At 38.6% G+C, this 20788-nt stretch overlaps 1 protein-coding gene across 9 annotated transcripts in view; it reads left to right on the top strand.

Annotated features, from left to right (window-relative positions):
* Positions 1-20788, top strand: part of stard13a (StAR related lipid transfer domain containing 13a) — a 684147-nt gene that overhangs the window by 351689 nt on the left and 311670 nt on the right. For 8 of the 9 annotated variants that reach the window (XM_069891632.1, XM_069891628.1, XM_069891627.1 and 5 more), the window contains one exon: positions 19034-19067. In XM_069891632.1, the coding sequence (XP_069747733.1) occupies positions 19034-19067 (34 nt within the window). Of the gene's footprint in view, positions 1-18624; positions 18665-19033; positions 19068-20788 lie in introns of those variants that run through there. The other variant, XM_069891642.1, reaches the window with a different exon arrangement.

Here is a 20788-nt window from a genome sequence, read left to right as displayed (position 1 = left end):
GTTGGATTTTATCCCAACTGAGGAGAGGCTGTGTGTTGGTAAAAGGGGTTTCATTTTTCCCAGTCTCTTTCAGGAGTTTGTGGTGAAGGCAAAGAGAGACTGAGGGTCAGAAATCTGCCACTGGAATGTTCATTCCAGACACATTAAAAAAAAGAGTGGGCGTTTGAAAAAAACTGCCAGAATAATTCTCAGGGATAAAATGCAGTCCCATGTTACAGTATAATATTAAATGTATAAAGGCCAAAAATGTATAAATACATAATATTTCTGAAATCATATGGACCATCTCCAGATTAACTGAAGATACTCTCCCTTGGTCAATTTTTGTTTAAATTTATTTTGAAATATCTGAATAGTGACTATTTTACAAATGACATCAAGTACCAAATAAATATTTATTTTGGAGCAGTCTGAGCCCTAGAGCAATCTTCTGCAATTGACAGAAATCATGTTTGTGAACAGAACACCAAAAATAGTCAGACAGAGATTTCAATCAGGTTTCAAACCCCTAATCTGGACATGTAATCAAACAGTGTTACAGCCAGACAGCAACAGTTAACCCCCCCACCCCACCTTTGCACCTAGTATTTAGATACACACATTGCTTTTGCTGGGGTCTATGCAAGTTCTATTTGTCAATAATAAAGATCCTCTTCTCTCCTTTTTGTGGAAAAATTATGGTAGTAAATTAAAAAAGAACAAAATAGAAAAAGATACATCCGGTGCCTGAGCAGAGGCTGACAGGAAGTTCAATGAGATTAATGGCGATTAAACAAAATTAAATTCAAAAACCCTAAAGAATGTTTTGTTTTCAAATTTAACCACTGGTCCTGATTAGCATTTTCAATCTCCATCTATTATGTTTTACATCTATCAGAACAAAGTCCTAATGTGAGCAAATGGGATGAGTGTAAATATCAAAGGGGTTTCCATAGATATGATGGGTGAAGGGCCCATTACTTGGTCCATGACCCTATGACCCTATTTCCTAACCACAGTCAGCCAGACTCAGTTTTAGTGAACAGTTGGAGAGTGAAGGCAAATACCAATTGGTGGTCGTGGGATATTACTTAAAGTAACGATGGAAATTCTTGGACTTTGTGAAACTAATTGGAACCCTCATGGGAGAGATCAGAATATAAATCTAAAATATTGATCTGCTTGTACTTATTGTTTAGTTTAAGATATAATCTGCGTCTCAAGCAAATTGCTTGTTCACTGAACAAAGGTAGAATTTTTGATGCAAAATAAAAATATATAATTATTCATTTCACTTCTATTTTTCTATAGCTTTCTTTTCCTTTCAGGGGAAGATTGGTGAGTTACTGTTCTTTCAATCCTCCTAACAGGGTATGAGAACTCATGTCAAGGACAACAATACCACTGCATATAATGATCTGCTCAAAAGTTCAGTCAAAAGTGATGAGGGGGGTCGTCCTACTTTTGAAGTCACCCAACAGTCTTCAGCTTATTTCATTCATTCTACATGATGCCAAGAAATAACTGAAGGACTGAATACAGCAAAGGTTGTGAAAGAAAGCAACCTCCTGGCAATCACATTGAAACCCTTAGCCTCAGAACCAGATACACCTCCAACCAACCTGTTCTACTACAGCCATAACATTGGCATCTAATCAATAATGTGAATATGCAATTCATAAAAAGTAGGAGAAATTCCTTCTGACTCATCACTGCTTCATTAGTTAGCACAGTAATTGAATGCATTGTAGACAGCACTTCCAAGTCCCACTGACTCACCAATAATCTGCTCACTAAAGCTCTGTTTGGGTTTTGTTGGGCTCACAGCTCTTGTTTCTGCCTTAGTTTTATTACAAATATGTGAATTGTCTCATCACTGTTATCATATAGTTGGGATATTTGTTTAATCCTGTTCTCTCCTTCTCAAATGATAAATCAGTCTCTACCTATATCCTTCCTTTGGCTTGGCTTCGCGGACAAAGATTTATGGAGGGGTATGTCCACGTCTGCGTCAGGCTCGTTGGTGACTGACAAGTCCGATGCGGGACAGGCAGGCACGGTTGCAGTGGTTGCAAGGGAAAATTGGTGGGTTGGGGTTGGGTGTTTGTCTTTTGTCAGTGAGGTGGGCTCTGCGGTCTTCTTCAAAGGAGGTTGCTGCCCGCCAAACTGTGAGGCGCCAAGATGCACGGTTGGAGGCGACATCAGCCCACTGGCGATGGTCAATGTGGCAGGCACCAAGAGATTTCTACCTATATACAGCAAAGCTTTAATACCATTAAGTCATGGGCTGCCATGTGGCATCTTAAATTTATGGTATCCAGGTAGGCACAAGGGAGAGACCAACCACTCCTAGACATTCAGCATAATTGCTAGCATTGACTGCAGCTGCCATCAATTTCCTTGGGTCCACCATTGACAAAGCTTGTCTGAACTAGCCTATTTGATTTAGAGAGCAAATGTAGGCTTGTTAACATAGTCATGTGACTTAACTTCTTCCCCACAGGCTTTTGGAAATGCAAATTAGTGTAGATTCAACAATACTCATGATGCTCTCTACTATCCAAGATAACACAGCCTATTAGTCATTGAAATTTTCAATGAATACATTCACTCAGTTCACTGTGGCTGCAGTCTGACCACAAAACACATTGCAGCGGCTTACCAATTTTTCTTTGATAACACCTTTAAAGTAACTCTTCTTAGACTGCAGCAAAATGTGTTTGGGAACACCAACACAGACAAAGTTCCCTCAAAGACCATATATCCTAACTTGGAAATATGTGGCCATTGCTTCATCACTGGATTTAAGTCCCAACACTCCCTATCGAATATAGAATACTACAGCACAGAGACAGGCTCTTTGGCCCATGAAGTCTGTGCTCAACATAATATGAAAATAAACTAAGATTCTGCTGTTTGCACATGATACGTAACCCCTTATTACTTGCATGTTCCTGTGTCTATCTAGAGGCCTCTCAGTCAGTTCACTACCACATTCTCAAGGCCAATAGAGATGTGCAAAATAAAAATCTAATTTCATGTCCTGGTTGCCGCAGCTTCCTTACTCCACAGATTTCAGTTTTGAAGTTTGAAGAAGCAGAGAGCTCATAAGAATTACAAGATAGATGGAGGACATTCAGCCCAAGGGCATTGATACTTGACATTTTGGAATATTTATTCACTGCAAGCTTTTCAATTTTCTTTTGAAGGCCAGTGGATTCCCAACCTCTTGTTTCATAGAGAAATGATATAGCTTTTCCCTTTTTGATTGAAAGTACAATCTCTCATTTGATATCTAGATGCTATTTTTAGCGTTTGAATTTGAGCAGGCAACTCCATTAATACTGTGCAATTACACGGAGCTTCAGAGAGCATTTCTATGATATGGCTCTGTTAAATGTTACTTACATTGTAAATATCACAAGATCGGCCCATTGATTCTGCTCCTCCACTACCCCATTAGCTAAATCATGAAGGATGAATAAGTATGTTTAAAATTCCCCTGAAGCAAATGTATTATCATACAAAGTGGCATCTTTTTGTGATGGACATAATTCTTTTAGCAGAATGAGCATAAGTCCACGAGCAGTGGTGTTCTGCAGGGATCAGTGTTGGGACCTTCTGTTTGTGATATTATATAAATGACTTGAATGGAAAACGAAGTGAGTATGCAGATGACACAAAGATTCGTGGAATTGTGAACAGCTTATAGATCAGTTACAAATTCTTATGGACAAAGAAATGACAGATGTAATTTAATCTGGACTAGTGTGAGGTGTGGCACAGTGGGAGATCAGTTGTAAGGAGAAAGTAAGCAGTTAATGCCAGGGCTTTTAAAAGTTTTGATGTCCAGAGGGATCTGGGGGTTCTTGTCCATAGCTCCTTAAAAGTAGCCAAACAAGTAAATAGAGTTGTTAAGAAGGTGTATGGCATGCTTGCCTTCATTGTATGGACTTTGAGTATAAGATTAACAAAGTCAAGTTGCAGCTAGGTAAAACTTTGGTGAGGCTGCATTTGGAGTATTGTGTGCAACTCTGGTATTCTAATTCCAGAAAGGATGTGGATGCTTTGGAAAAGATACAGAAAAGTTTTACCATGATACTACCTGGATTATAGAAGCAGATACAGTAGTGGCATGTTAGAGGACTCTAGATAAACGAGTTTACAGGGAGTCAAGGGATATGTATCATGTGCAAGCAGCATAGTTTTAGTTTAATTTGGGAATCATGTTCAACACAGACAGGATCAAAGGGCCTGTTCCTGTGCTGTATTGTTTGATGTTCTATGTGTTCAGGAAATTTCTTTTCAGCAAAGTGTCGAAGGCCCTACCAGTATTTACTGCTCATCCTTCTCTTGAGGAGTGAAGCTTGGCAAATCTCTAAAGCTTCAGTGAGGGAACATTTTGGGATCAGTGACCATATCTCTATTCATTTTAAAATTTGTTATAAAGGATTGGATCACAAAATAAATATGTAAATTGCGCCAAGGCTAAATTTAATGGTATTACGCAGAAACTTGCAAAGGTTGATTGGGAAAGGCTGTTAACAAATACAGAGATGTCTGGCAAGTGAGAAGCTTTTAAAAGTGGGATTTGGCAGAATAATAGTTCAGCACAGACTAGAAGCACTGAAGGGCCTGTTTCCTGTGCTGAAATGTTCTATGGTTCTATGTTTGTATAAGGAGAATTCAAAGGCAATAGGTTGCTGATAGAGTGAGGGCAAGGCTGGCAGATGTTTGGAGAGTGTTTAGAATAGAAAGACCTAGGGATGCAACATCCTTAGACAAAGTAATTACCAGTATAAAGGCATGTGGCACGGCTACCTTCATTGGATAGGACATTGAATACAAAAGTTGAGACATTGTGTTGCAGCTGTACAAGATGAAGAAACCATGCCAGGAATATTGTGTAACCAGGGTAGAGGAGTCTAAAACTAGAGGGCAAGAGGTGAGAAAGGACCTAAGGGCAAGTTTTTCCACATAGAGGGCGATGGGTATATGGAACGAGCTGCCAAAGGCAGATACAATTGCAACACTGAAAAGGCATTTGGACCGGTTCATTAATCGGAAAGATGAAAAGTGATATGGGCCAAATGCAGGCAAATAGGACTACCTTTGTAAGGCACCTGGGCCGGCATGGGTGGGCCAAAGGGCTAGTTCTGTGTTCAATAACTTTTTTCTTCTTTGGCTTGGCTTTGCGGACAAAGATTTATGGAGGGGTATGTCCACGTCTGCTGCAGGCTCGTTGGTGACTGACAAGTCCGATGCGGGACAGGCAGGCACGGTAGCAGCGATTGCAAGGGAAAATTGGTTGGTTGGGGTTGGGTGTTGGGTTTTTCCTCCTTTGTCTTTTGTCAGTGAGGTGGGCTCTGCGGTCTTCTTCAAAGGAAGTTGCTGCCCGCCGAACTGTGAGGCACCAAGATGCACGGTTGGAGGCGATATCAGCCCACTGGCGGTGGTCAATGTGGCAGGCACCAAGAGATTTCTTTAAGCGATGGTCCTCCATTCTGGAGATGTGACCCACCCAGCGCAGTTGGGTCTACAGCAGCGTGGATTCGATGCTTGCAGACTCTGCCAGCTCGAGTACTTCGATGTTGGTGATGAAGTCATTCCAATGAATGTTGAGGATGGAGCAGAGACAGCACTGATGGAAGCGTTCTAGGAGCCGTAGGTGATGCCAGTAGAAGACCCATGATTCGGAGCCGAACAGGAGCATTGGTATGACAACGGCTCTGTACACACTGATCTTTGTGTGTTTCTTCAAGTGGTTGTTTTTCCAGACTCTTTTGTGTAGTCTTCCAAAGGCGCTATTTGCCTTGGGCGAGTCTGTTGTCTATCTCTTTGTCGATCCTTGCATCAGATGAAATGGTGCAGCTAAGGTAGGTAAACTGGTTGACCGTTTTGAGTTCAGTGTGCCCAATGGAGATGTGGGGGTGCTGGTGGTCATGGTGGGGAGCTGGCTGATGGAGGACCTCAGTTTTCTTCAGGCTGACTTCCAGGCCAAACATTTTGGCAGTTTCCGCAAAACAGGACTTTATGACTCTATTAACATACCTCACTCACTGCTAGCTACAAAGCAGAATCAGAATTTATTGTCATGAACGTGTCACGAAATTTGTTGTTTTGGGGCAGCGTCACAGTGCAAACATTTCTAGAAATTACATTTCAAAAATTAAAATAAATAGTGCAAGAAATTAGGATAAAGTGATTGTCTGTGGTTCATTGTCCATTCAGAAATCTGATGGCAGAGGCGAAGAAGCTGTTTTGGTGCTGTTGGGTGCTCACCTTCCTGTTCCTGTATTTTTTTCCTGATGGTGTCAGTGTGAAGAGGGCATGGCCTAGGTGGGTAGAGGGTAGAGGCTACTTTTAGATGTCCTCTATATCCTTGATGGAGCAAAGTCTGGTGTCCATGATATCACTGGCCGAGTTAACAACTCTCTGGAATTTTTTTCTATGCATTGGCAACTTCATACCTGATAAATGATGTAACCAGACAGAATGCCCTCCATGGTACATCTGTAGAAATTTTCAAGAATCTTTGGTGAAATACTAAATCTCCTCAAACTCCTCATGAGTCTTCTTCGTGGTTGCATCAACATGGAGGTCCCAGGAGGCCTCAGGACAGATCGTCAAAGATGTTGACACCCAGGAATATGAAGTTATTGTCCCTGCTGATCCTTCGATGAGGACTGGTGTATGATCTCTTGATTTCCTCTTGAAGTCACCTCCTTGGTTTTGCCAACATTGAGTGCAAGGTTGTTGTGACACCACTCAACTAGCTGATCTATATCCCTTCTGCGTGCTTTGTAATTGCTGTCTGTGATTTTACCGACGACTGTGGTATCATCGGCAAATTTGAAGTAGCATTTAATTGTGCCTAGCTACACACTCATAGGTGTAGAGTGAGTAGACCAGTGGGATAAGTACACATCTTTGAGGTGCGCCTGCTTTGATTGTAAGTTAGTTGGCAATAAGATTCCACCTGCATTGAATTCGCCCATCATTATTGAATGAAGATCTACCAGGACCAATGCCTGAAGAGGGTGCACAAAATCAGTGAACCGGTGCGCACTCGAAAGGCCAACATGGCCTGTTTCCGCTCCGTAAATGGTTATATGGTTATATGGCACGAGGACAAATCTTGACATAATCTTGGTTTTCAAACAAATATTTATTTTTACATGATACAAACTAACTTAACTGTTGACAGTGCAGTTTGTATTCCACTAACATCATATCTGTCCATACTTTACTGTAGAAACACTAGATTATGCAACAGTTCAGAGAGCGATCTGAAATGCACTCACCATTTGCTGGCAGTTCAGCAAAGAATGACTGAGTTCATCAGTGATCAGGCATCTCCCTAGGCTGAACAACAGAATACATTTCATTCTTGGTCCCAAACATTGTACCAGACATGGCCAGTGTATTGAGTGGAGAATGATTTGAATTTTAAATGGAAGTCAATGACCAAGATGTAAAAAGAGAAAGTAAGTTGTTTTTATTTTGATTAATGTTAATGTTTTCAGTTAATTTATACCAGATAAACATGATGTAATATAAATTCCAATAATTTAATTACATTTCAATTGTTTTTAAATGTTTCAGGTTTTTGAGAGTCATTTAGAAAGCTGAAAAGCCTTTGTCAGCAATCGAGGCCGTCTGAGTAGGTCTGCAGGAGCCGTTGTCTGAGACCTAATTGCTCAGGGACCACCCCACTTCATGGAAGAGCTATAATGGAGGCCTTCATGAAAATTGGAGTTCTCTAAATTCTCTTTGCAATTGTTTTTCTTAAAACTGAGTTGCCAGGTTATTTTTAAAAATTGAATCATGCCTTCTAATCTCTAATCCTTTATCTTTGTCTTATGCTAAATGACTACAAATCAGCTTCTGGTCTTATCTGCTTTTTTTCCTCTCTTTTTTTTTAATTAATTAACAATAAATATATATATATTGACTCGTTTGTTACCAGTGACTTTGGGTTGGCCTTCTGAAAATTACTACCTCAATTTCTCAGAGTTTTTACAATGCAGCTCAAGTCAGAAACTATTCTAACATCTAAGCAGAAAGGATTCACAAGGATGTTGTGGGGTGTGGACCATTCAAGTTATAAGGAGAGAGTGGATAGGCTATGATTTTTTTTTCCCTAGTGCATAAGGAGGTATTTAAAATCATGAAGGGCTTTGATGAGGTGAACAGTCAGTTATTTTTTTCCCCAGGGTCAGAGTCTAAAATTGGAGGGCATATGGAGAGAGGCGAAAAATTTTTTAATGACTGAGAGACATAAGACATAGTAGCAAAAGTAGGCTATTCAGCCGATTGAGTCTGCCCTTCCATTTAATCGTGAGCAAATACATTTCCACAGATTCACCACCCTCTAAGTCAGTGGTTTTCAAACTGCCCCCCTAAACTCACATTCCACCTTAAGCAATCCCTATGCCATAAGTGCTCTGTGATTAGAAAGAGATTACTTAAGATGGTAAGTGAGTGGAAAGAAAAGGTTTGAAAACCACTGTTTGAATCGTTCCTAATTGACTCGTTATGTGCATGGTTTTATAACTCCAAAGGAAATGGGCCAGTGACAATTTTTCTCAAGCAAAATATTTCAGTAACAGTTTGGTCTTGAGCAATGGTTCTCAACCTTCACTTCCTACTTACATACCACCTTAAGCAAATCCTTACTAATCACAGACCATTTATGGCATAGGGATTGTTTAAGGTAGAATGTGAGTTTAGGGAAGCAGTTTAAAAACCACTGCTCTAGATAAAAAAAAATTCCTCCGCACGTTTGGTCTAAGAGGACGCCCTTTAATCCTGATGTTGCGCCCTCTTTTCTTAACCCCTCCCACCATAGGAAACAACCTTTCTATATCTACTCTATGGAATGATCTGCCAGAGGAAGCTTTAAGAGAAGGGGATAATTATTATGTTTAAAAGACATTTTAGCAGTTGCTTGGATAACAAACGTTTAGAGGGATATCGGCTGAACGCGGGCAAATGGGACTAAATCAGGGAGACAGATTAGTCAGTATTGACACTAGGCCAAATGGTCTGTTTCTGTGTTGTACAACTCAGGAGTTTGCAAAATGAATGAAAAAGGGAAGCAGCCTCATTAGGGAATGACTTTTGAATATTTTGTTGTCAGTCTTGTTAATTACTTGAGAGAATGAAACTCTGTGCATTCAATGTAGCAATATCTAAATGAAAAAGCCACATCAGCATCTTTTCTCTGAGGCGCATTTAGTTAATGAAGCAAAGGGCACAGAAATTCAGCATGACTTCACTGAATCTAAAATATGATTGAAAACTCAATGCTCTCTATCTGTATGTTTTTTGCTATGGAAAAGCAATAAATATTCAAGAGAAAATGTGAAATTGTATCATTTTAATATGCACTTGTTTGCATTAAGAAATATGAATGAGCTAATGGAGAATATTCTTGCACCAGCATAAAATAGATGGGCTTCTGACCATCATAGACCATTGTAGTACTATTTGACTCAAAAATATTGCAGTTTCATTGTTCAAATGTGCTGTCTGTATTTGATTAGTGAAGACTGCCAGTGTTCCTGCGACCATATAGCATTAAGAAAACATGGTGGCCACATGATACAATTTACCATGCAATATTACAAAAGGAGCATTGCACACAAACACGCTGTTCATGTGATCGCTCCAAGGTCAAATTTCTGGTGTGTGATTAAAGGTGATAAAATATCTCACCACTTTCATATTGTTACTTTTTGATCCATCATTGGAAAAAATTAACAATAATTATCATATAAAATGAGCAGCTCACAATCATTTAATGGACCTCTGCAAACGTTTGCAAATAAAGTTATTCCTCATCTCGTAGACCAATGGTTTAGTCAGTCAGAAATTTCTGTTTTCTATAGCTATCTCTATGTTATTGCTCTACATACACTTCCAATAATTCTTCTCTTTACATAAATATCTTCTATATTCACCCTGACACTACTCACAATTAAACTAATGAAACATACACTGTAACATTTTTAATGAATACTACAAAGCATTTTTATTGCTATTATTCTCTCAAAACATTCTTTATAAATATATGGGAGAATCTGTAAAGTTGGATTTGCCAAAGTTATGTCTTCCAGACTCCAGGGAGCTTTTTTACTGCTCTACTGCCATGGGCTCTGAAGTTATGAAACACAGTGGAGCAAAAGAAGCTGATATTGGATCCTCCTGTCTTTCTGAATCATAATTGCTTTTGTCCAATGTTCTTCTCACTGGTTGTCATCCTATCTCGTGCCAATGCTATATTGCTGTCCATTTATCAAAAGCATGTGCCATCAAGAAATTCTAACCTTACAACTTTAAATTGGCTCAGCTAAAGATATTAGAGACTCATTCCTTGTTTAGAATCACTTGGTCATACCTCCCTCAGCCCCAATATCCCATCTTATTAACTTCAGCCTACTTCATCATCCTGATGTAATTCACTTCCTTTTATTAACTTCCTTTTCTCTGGAGTGTATGATAGAAGTGTATAAAATTATGAGAGGCATTGATGGGGGAGTTAGTCAGAGTCTTGGAAGCATTATTTCCAAGATGGCACAGCTTTAATGTGATTTGGGGAAGCTTAAAGGAGATTTACACAGAAAGTGGTAAGTGCCTGGAATACAGTCAGGGGAATGATGCAAGCAGATATGATATGAAGCAGATGACAGTAAGATTGGAAAAGTTGGGGACAGCAAAGAAGGTTTTCAAAGCTTGTAGAGGGATCTGGACCAAATGGAAAAAGGGGCTGAAAAATGGCAGATGGAATTTAATGCAGACAAGTGTGAGGTGTTGCTCTTTGAAAGGACATACATGGTAAATGGTAGGGTACTCAGGAGTGCAGTAGGACAGAGGGATCTGGGAATATAGATACAAAATTCCCTGAAAGTTACATCACAGGTAGGTAGGGTTGTAAAGAGAGCTTTTAGCATATTGACCTTCATAAATCAAAGTATTGAGTATACAGGAGTTGGAATGTTATGTTAAAGTTGTATAAAACATTGGTGAGGCCAAATTTGGAGTATTGCGTGTAGTTTTGGTCGCATAGAAAGAGTGCAGTGAAGATTTACTGGGATGTTATCCTAACTTCAAGAACTGAGTTACAGGTTAGGACTTTTATTCCCTGGAGCATAGAAGAATGAGGGGAGATTTGATAGAGGTATTTAAAATTATGAGGGGGATAAACAGGGTAAATGTAGATAGGTTTTTACGGCTGAGGGTAGGTGAGATACAAACTGGATGACATCAGTTAAGAGTGAAAGGGGAAAAGTTTAAGGGGAACTTCTTTACACAGAGAGTGGTGGGGATGCGGAATGAGCTTCCAGCTGAAGTGGTGAATACAGGTTCAAATTTCACATTTAAGAGGAATTGGGGCAGGTACATGAATGGGAGAGATATGGAGAGCTATGGACTCAGTGCAGGGTCAATGGGACTAGGCAAAAAAATGGTTTGGCACAGACTAGAAAGACCGAAGAGGCCTGTTTCTGTGCTGTAATATTTTATGGTTCTCTGATTACATCATTTAAGAGGCACATGAACAGGAAGATAAAGAAGAAATATCGAACATGTGTAGACAGATGTGCAATTTGAATTGGCATCACAGTCATCTTAGAGATTGTGTGCCAAAGAGCTTGTTCCTATGCTGAACTGTTCAATCACCCATGTTCGATAACTGCAGGCCTCTTTAATATTTGATCTAGATTGTAAACTCTGACTAAATGTCTATTTACCATCTTTCAACTGCTTTTTATCTTGCAGTTCAAACACTGAATCTCAAAGAATATTCTAAAAACTACATCCCACCATTGGAGCAAGCTGGCCTTCATCAAAATTAGATTAAAATTTAGGCTATGGATGTGAAAAGGATAGTATGCTTTGTCTTCTGCTGTTTCTGATCAGTAAAGCCAGCAGAACAGATGATAGACAACAGGAAATAAAGTGAGCTGCATCAAAGTTCAAATCACCAGATCTCTACTGTTTTTAGACAATACTGAATCTTCAAATTTGGGATCTTCACAGACATAAATTCAACTGCATCCAAATACATTTCAATCATCAAGGAAATGCCAGTAATGGACTCCATCTGATCTTTTCAGTAGTGGGTGGTGATGCACAAAAGTTTTTTTTTAAAAGCTTGTTTGATTATTCTTTTTTACAGTAGTTTTTATTTCCAAATTTGCTCCTTAGTGCTTTTATTATTTCTGATACAGAAAGTGGACACTGCAGACTTTAATCTACATTTTTTGTATTTTTTCTAAACTTTTTATTTCAATGTTGCAAAAAAAAACAATTCCCATGTTAACCAGAACTATAACTAAAATTAAAGTATTTACAAATTGTCTCATTGAAAATAAGTGTATAAACAAAAGCATTGCACAAAACACTGGAGGAATCTAGGAGGTCAAGCACCATACATGAAAGATAATAGAGTCAACATTTCAGGCTGAAAACCTTCATCTGGACTCCATGATTAGACAAAATTTGGACTTCACCTCACATTGCAGAATACTTCATTGGAAGTCAGGGATTGTTAAGGCTTCTGAATGTAAGCTACAGTCTATGGTGATCATTTTATAAGAAGGAGTGATTTTTAAGGATTCATTTGTGCCACCCTCATATATTGAAATGAACTTTCATCTCTCTGAAACGTCTGACAAGAGGTATATATTCCAAACCCATTATCTACTCATCTGGTAAGACATAGACCCAATCCACCAATCATGACAACAGGTCCCAGAAGATGTCATCTCATTAGCCCTCCACTCTGCATGAGATCACCTGGACCACAAGAACGTTTCCATCATACTGTTGTTCATTAACTCTATCATATCAGCAAAACTAATCATCAAACTCAGGGATCTGGGACTTTGTTCATTCCTCATCAACTGCTTCATCGATTTCCTTATTGGCAGATCCCAGTCTGTGCAGATCAGCTCCATCACCACTTTCTCACTATCAACATGGGCACCTCAAGGCTCTGTGCCGAGTCCCCTACTCTGATCCCGCTACACATACGAACGTGTAGCCAAGTTCAGCTCCAATGCAATCTAAAAATTCACTGATGACACAAATGTTGGCTGAATAATGGGAAATGATGAGTTAGAATAAAGGATGGAGATCAAGAATCTGTTTGGGAGGAACCTGAACAAAAATCCTGCGCTTAGTATCAGCAAGACTAAGGATCATTGGGAACTTTAGGAAGTGAAGTCTTCATTTCAAGATGGTGTTGGGAAGGATTAGTACCTTCAGGGTGCTGGGAGTCCACATATTAGAGGAGCCAACACATGAAGAAGGCACACCAGCTCCTCTACTTTCTATGAAGTATGAAGAGATTTGGCATTCGCCGAATACTCTGTCAAACATCTACAGGCGTGCTAAGGAATGTATACAGACTGGTTGAATCACTACCTGGTTGGAAATGGACGTGTTCAAGAACTCAGAAGGTTGCAGAAAGTGGCAAGCTTTCTTAAGTCCATCATGGGCTCTGACGTTCCATCCATTGAAAACATCTATGGGAGGTGCTACCTCAAGAGGACAGCCAAAATTATAAAGTACCCCCATCACCCTTGTAGTTTCTGTCCATCTATAATTTGTATATATGTATATGACAATAAACTCACATTGGCATTGACAGAAGGACCTCACATTATGCAGTCCTTCCTCACAATGCCTTTGCATTGGCTGCACTGAGCTTCACTGCATTGCTCAATAGATATCCCTGCAGACTGGAATGAGTCCAGTGGCAGCATTTTTGTATATACTGTGCATTTAACTGGAAACCAACATCTTTTACTGAGTTGATGATCTTTCAACAGCACTGGATGTCCATCTATGTGTGCATCCATGGGAACAGCGTGTAGATCAGAGAGTCCTCTGTTACACAGTTGCTCAGGATGAACTGTGGCAAGGAAACTTGCATCCTTCTCCAGATCAACTTTGCAAATACACCGTCTGCAAAGAGTGGGTGATCATCTCCTTGCTATCAGAGTCCTGAGGAGAGCATGCATTGGGAGTGAGATTCTGATTGTATAGGAAGTTTTTTTTTCCAAAAATAAACTTTGTTCATTATAAAAAATATACACAAAGGAAAAACTGTGCAAAGTCTTTGACATTCTTTTTGTGACATTGCCGCTTAGTCTGTCCATTTTATTTCTGCATATTGTAGTGTTAGCCAATCATTATACTATTACCAAATGTAAATTTGAGGAAAAATGCATAATAATCTTCCTGGACAGCCTTAAATCTAATAGCATGAACATTTATTTTTCTAATTTTAGGTGAGCTCATCTCCATCTGATTCCACTGTTTCCATCACTTCATCAAGTACAGCAGTACTTGGTTCTTTCCCTAACTTCCCCTCCATGCCCTACCCCTAACTTCTCAGTGGTTTCTCCTTTTATCTGTCCATTCACCTCTCCCACCTTCTATCTAATATCCTGTCACCTCTTGGCCCCTTCCCAATGCCTTTCTGCCTTAATGTACATAATACACTTGCTTTTTACTGTAATTTGAATACAAGATCCCATCCCAAAATATTGATGGACCATTTCTACTCCTGGATGCTGCTTGACCAGCTGAGTTCCTCCAGCAGGTTGTTGTTTACTCAAAATTCCACCCTCTACAGTTTTTGCATTTACTTCCTGTCTTTTTCCAATCTCCAAATTTATTCCCTTGCCTGTGATTTTTTAAAATTCCTCTTACTGCCTTTGGAAAAGCTGAAAATTACATTTTAATTCCCTGGTAAAACACAAATGTCTGCAGACGCCATGGTTGAAGTAAAAACATAATGCTGGAGAAACTCCAGTTAAGGTAAAAATACCTAATCGACATTTCAGGCTTGAGCCATTCATCACTGTTTGACCTGCTGAGTTTCTCTACCTTTAAGTAACTCTATCCACCTCAGACTCCATATGCAACCAGTTGACTTAATTCTCCTTTATTGATGACCTGAAATTAAGTGTTGATGATGGATGTAATTTTCCTCCTCTATCCAAATCAACCAAGGACAGAGACAAACTGAACATGTATGAGTTCTTCTTCTTCGGCTTGGCTTCGCGGACGAAGATTTAGTAGTTAATACCAAACTTACAATCTCTTTCAGCATTAGAAAACTTTATTTGTGCTGGCATTGTGTCACTGTGCTGGTACCACAATTGTCCCCTCTAACATTTCCCACCATATTCTGTGAAAACTCTATATTTGTAAATTTAAGAATATAAGCAAATCTCCTGCAACAAAAATGGAATATTAAGTTTTAATAATTTTTTGATAATTCTGTCTGATATTCCAATGACAAATTTTCTTATAAAGTTAATACTACCAGTTAAATAAAAACTAGCTTTTCTGAATCTCATTATCGCTAAGAAGAAAATTAAGTTTTCTGATTTCTGTTCTCTTTAATTTGCTGATGTGCAAGTTGTGTTTTGCACTCATGTCCTATTTTATGCCAGTGGTTGTTAGAGGTAGGCAAGCTATTTATTCAGCATTTTTATTACTGCCTTAGCAATTCTGCTACTTCAGTATTCTGTCATCCTAATATCCTTGATTAGCCCTTCTATTAATAGAAGTGGGAAGGATCATTAATGTGAAATAGTAAGTGATGCAGATATAAGACTGCATTGAAGATGCAAGTTAAGTAGGAGTAATGTAAAAGTAAATTCATTCAGTTTAGTAGTGGCTGGCTTAAACAAATGTAGCTAAGGTGAATAACAATTTAAGAATGGAATTATGCAGGCATGAAAGGCCTCAGATTCTATGCCAAATTGTGTTGAGGTTTCTTATCTCCATCAGGGGTATGTTATGAAATGGTACAACTGGAGAAAAAAATAAACATTGTCAAACCTGCAGACAAGTTTGGCACTGTTGTGTTCTGGCACACTGACCTCTATCTGACTGAAGCCATATGACACCTCCTCCTACTTACACATACCTTGAAGAAGGGCTCAGATGGTTATACATCTTTACCTCCCATGGATGCTGTGTTATTCCTGCTGAACTCCTCCAGGAATTTTGTGTTTTTACTACAATGACAGTGCCTGCAGACTTTCATGTTTCATAACATTGACAAACCTCCAGGTCCACCCTGGAATCAATTAATCACCTTTCTGGTTTTCACAATCCAGCAGTAAAGAACAGTGCATACTTTCAAATGTCAAAAATAGTTTCATTTGTTCAGTTGAAATATTGGGGTTGACGGGAAAGGCTGCTTTACTGGCAGGTCTTTTTTGGATAGTCATCTCATGAAACCTGCAGAAATGGATACAGATCCACATGTGTTTTAGCAAGTCTGGAGGCTGTGACTAAATTTCTGCAGGATGTCCATAGAGTTAGTTACTATCTAGCCTCACACAAGGAGGGCATTGGGTGTCACAGTATGACCACACCATCAGGGATGATGGTCCACCTTCTGAAAATTACTTCCAACTAAACTTATCAAAAATTTTGCAGTGTCTTCTTAAGGCAAAAATCTATGCTATTTTATTACTTCCCTTTGATCTTTAATTCCAATTGTTTGGCTCAAGACCAATCATTTTAATTCCAAGAATTAAAGAAAACATACCAGGGGTGTAAGTTAATTGGAAGTAAAATTGGGCAACACAGACTCGTGTGTCGAAATGGCCTGTTACTGTGCTGTATGTATGTTGGTATGTATGTATGTCTAAAACAGATGTATTCTTGTCAGGCCATCGAACAGAGTCATTAATTCTGTTTCTCTCCTCACAGATGCTACCTGACTAGATGAGATTTTCCAGAACTTCTTCCTTTTTGTTCATGCTGCGTTTGCATTACCTTACTAATTACAATCATAAGATTTTTATAATTTACTTTAAAACAGACACTGATAATTCTAATTTTGCAGCATCAAGGATCACTTCACTCTAGGTTTATATGTGTTTCTGGTCAATCAAATTCAGCAATGATAACCACATTTTGCAGCAAACCTCTTTTTTTCAAGTGGTAACCAATGCACTTTTTAATAAATTAATTGGTGTGAAAGAAAACAGAGACACTGGTCTCAACAAAGATCAGTAAGATTTGTGCAGACTAAACAGGCTAAAGGCAGACTGACATAACTAAGTTTTGAACTGAAGCCTCTTTTTTCAAATTTTATTGAAAAGACTTTTTTAAAACAAAATACAATCAAATAACAGCAAGAAAATTTTAGATACATAAAGAAAAACTCTCCCCACCCTCCCAATCCTTCAGCCAGCTCCCTTAAGGGGAGCCAAATACAAAACCAAAACAGAATATATAGAATATTTCAAAGTATTTTCAAATTCATATATTCCAAATAAGAAGACCACATATTAATAAAGAATGAATAATTATCATGTAAGTTACATGTAATTTTTTCCAACAGAATACTAGCTCTTAATTCATTATGCCAACGTGCTATATTAATCTCCACATTACCTTTCCAAGTACTAGCTACACATTTTCGTGCTGCAGATAACACTAAACGTACATATGCAATTTGAAATTTATCCAACTCTAATCCCTTCAAAGAAACCATATAGCCCAACAAAAATATCGATGGGCCTAGTGGTAATTTAATCTTAAATAATTTTTCCAAGACCAATCTAATTCCTTCCCAAAATGGTTGTACTTTAACACAAGTCCAAACAGCATGTGAAAAAGTTCCAGTACATAGTCCACATCGAAAACAAGAGTCCGAATTGCTAAACCCATATTTTTTAAATTTCTCTGGAGTCAAATATAACTGATGTAAAAAATTATAATTAACCATTCCATATCTTACATTCGTCAATTTAGTTACACTGTCGTGACACGTAACCTCCCAATTGTCTTCAGGAAAAATATAAGTTAAATCAGTTTCCCATTTAAGCCTAAATTTCTCCCATTCTGGTTTATCCATACTATCTTGTAACAATTGATACATATCCGAAATATAATCTTTCTTTGGTATAGAGGAAATCAAAGACTCAAATTTCATCTATTTCATCTCTTTACCATAATTATCTTTTATCTAAGCTCTGAGTTGACAGTACACAAATAAAGAATTTACAGATATATCAAATTTCTCCCTCAATTGATTAAAGGAAAGAAACTGTCCTTCTTCAAAGCAATCCTGAACTATCTTTATACCCTTAGAATTCCATCTCTTTAAATGATTATTAAACATTGAAAAGGGAATAAGGTGATTATGGTATAATGGAGTTTGAATTGATAGCTTACCCTTTGAACCCAAAACCATATTTCTTTTACCCCATATCTTTAACAAGTGTTTTAATACTGACATAAAAGATTAGAGTGACAGAGCATTGCAGAAGTGGGAAATGTGAAATTCAGCATTGTATCGAAAACTTTTGGCAAAGCAATGACTCCATGGGATAAGAGAAAAAACATGTTTTGCTTAAATTTCTTCAGATCAGCTTTTGCTGAGTGATTTCTATATGTATCATTATGTTGTGATTATATTAATTCAGTTTGTTCATATTTTTATTTCTAATTATGATGAATTACCTTAGTGTTTATCTACATCCTTTGCCTGTGAAATTTTATTTGGTTTAAAATTAACTTTGCTGTAGCTCTACTTCCCCATGAACTGTGCAGATTATTTTTTTCAGGTGGTCTTCCAACGTATCAAAATATTTATCTTCAACATCTTACTTCAGAAGCATTCATTTGGCAGATTCATAGGGTATAAACTGAATCAAACTTATTTGACAGCCAGTAATCTTTAGAATGGAATAAGTGAAGTTGTTTGACCTTTAATATAGTCCGATTATTTATTTCTATTTCAAAATATTCCCTGTATTTTCTTTCAAACCCTGCCCTATCTATATGTAATGACTTAGTAATGGGACAGTTGACATTTAATTGTCTCCGACATCTAAAGTTGGATTAATTAAGCATTTATGGCTGCTTATTTTACCCTGTGTTTGCCTCATGGTTTCAATGTTGGCCAGGACTGCCATGGACTTCAGGATTTTCTTCAGATGTATTAGCTTTCAAGCTCATCTGGACCACGGTCAGTTAAATTGAAAGTTGTGTGTTTTCTTTCTTTTAGGCATTGCCACTGAAGTTGAGCCAGGAGACAGCTGGTGAGTTTGACTTCTTTAGAGTCTCACTGTCTGAGCACATTCCCTTAGATACAAATAACACTTAATAGGTTTTGCATGTGATAATAAAGTGCAGCCGTTGGGCTCCAAGTTTGTGCAGGATGGTATTGAGAAAATTTGTTGAATTATACCCAGTAGTAAAAATTTCAAAAGCAAAATTTCCTTCCCTGTTGGATTGTGAATTGTAAAGAACTCTGAGACTAACAGGAATAAGAATGCTAAAGAAAATTCTAACATTGCTTTATTGCTTCATGCATACCTAAACTGAACAATTCACATAATTTTCTGCCATTTTGTTGAAAATGATGATTAATTATTACATTGCAGCATTTCCATTTATTTATAAGATGGAAAGTCCTAATCTGAGAATCTGAAGTTGTTCAAGGGAAGTATTAACATGGTCCTAATTCACAAATTAAATATTGTGATTTGTAGAAAAGGCTTCTATATTTTCAATGACTCAAGCCATTATCTATGGTAATTTTTAGCATGACAGAATCAGCACAAGATTTATTTTGAGCCATTTTGATTGCATTAAAATGCTGGATGTTTTTCTTTTATACACTTTGGAGGCTGAAAATTATCTTGACATTTATTCTGTGCTCCATCAGCACCTACATTCTGAAATGACATCTGCTTAACACATTTCAGGAACCTCTCAATCATCTCACATCGTAAATTAATTAATTGAAAGAGAACAAAATACATGAAGTGATTTAATGTCCATATCATATGTAGTAACATTGTTAAGTATACTTGAGTGTTAGCTGCTTTACATCGGTTTGCACCTTAGTTATTTAATATCAAGGAAGGACTGAAGCATAATTTGCCTCAAAGGCACTGAACAACACGCTGGGAGGTAAAACTCTTTCCTAGCCCCAGGAGCAACATGCCAAAGACACTCGTTGCTAGGATTTCCATGTATGTCCAGTTTTGGATAAATTAAGTTTTCAATTCAGCTGAGCAGACAAGCAATTCCATTTTATTCATTTGCCCTCCAATCTTAACCACCATGAGATTGATGCAATTTCAACCTTTGAGCAATTGCAATATCAGTAATTCTTGTGTAAATTCCAAATCTAGGCACTGGCATCTTATTTCCACTGGAAAAAATTCAAGATTCAATGTATGGTCATTGTAATCAAACAGTGTCATATTGCATGAAACTGCTTTTTTCTGCTGTAATTGCCTAAGACACCTCCTAAATCAGAAAGAAAAGCGAAAGAGAATTTTCCCCCAGAGTCACCAAATGTCCGTAGATCCACCTCCGGTGCTTCTGCAGCCTCTGCAGGCACACAGAGTCCGGTCCAAACCATTGGCAACCCAAGTTCCAGATCCGAACCTCTGACGTGGTCAGGAACCTTTCAGCATCTTCGGCATCCCCTCGCCTCCTGGTTCCGATACCTGGTACCCCTTCAGCCAGTTTCAAGCCAGTCTCCAGCAGTCCACAGCCCAGCACGAGCCTCCCGACAGCAGTCTCCAGCAGTCCACAGCCCAGCATGAGCCTCCCGACAGCAGTCTCCAGCAGTCCACGGCTCAGCATGAGCCTCCCGACAGCAGTCACCAGCAGTCCACAGCCCAGCATGAGCCTCCCGACAGCAGTCTCCAGCAGTCCACGGCCCAGCATGAGCCTCCCGACAGCAGTCACCAGCAGTCCACGACCCAGCATGAGCCTCCCGACAGCAGTCTCCAGCAGTCAGCGG

Source organism: Narcine bancroftii, chromosome 7 (assembly GCF_036971445.1).
Source record: "Narcine bancroftii isolate sNarBan1 chromosome 7, sNarBan1.hap1, whole genome shotgun sequence".
NCBI classification, from domain to species: domain Eukaryota; kingdom Metazoa; phylum Chordata; class Chondrichthyes; order Torpediniformes; family Narcinidae; genus Narcine; species Narcine bancroftii.
The sequence above is the reverse complement of the archived record's forward strand: the minus strand, read 5'-3'. Positions and strand labels throughout refer to the sequence as shown.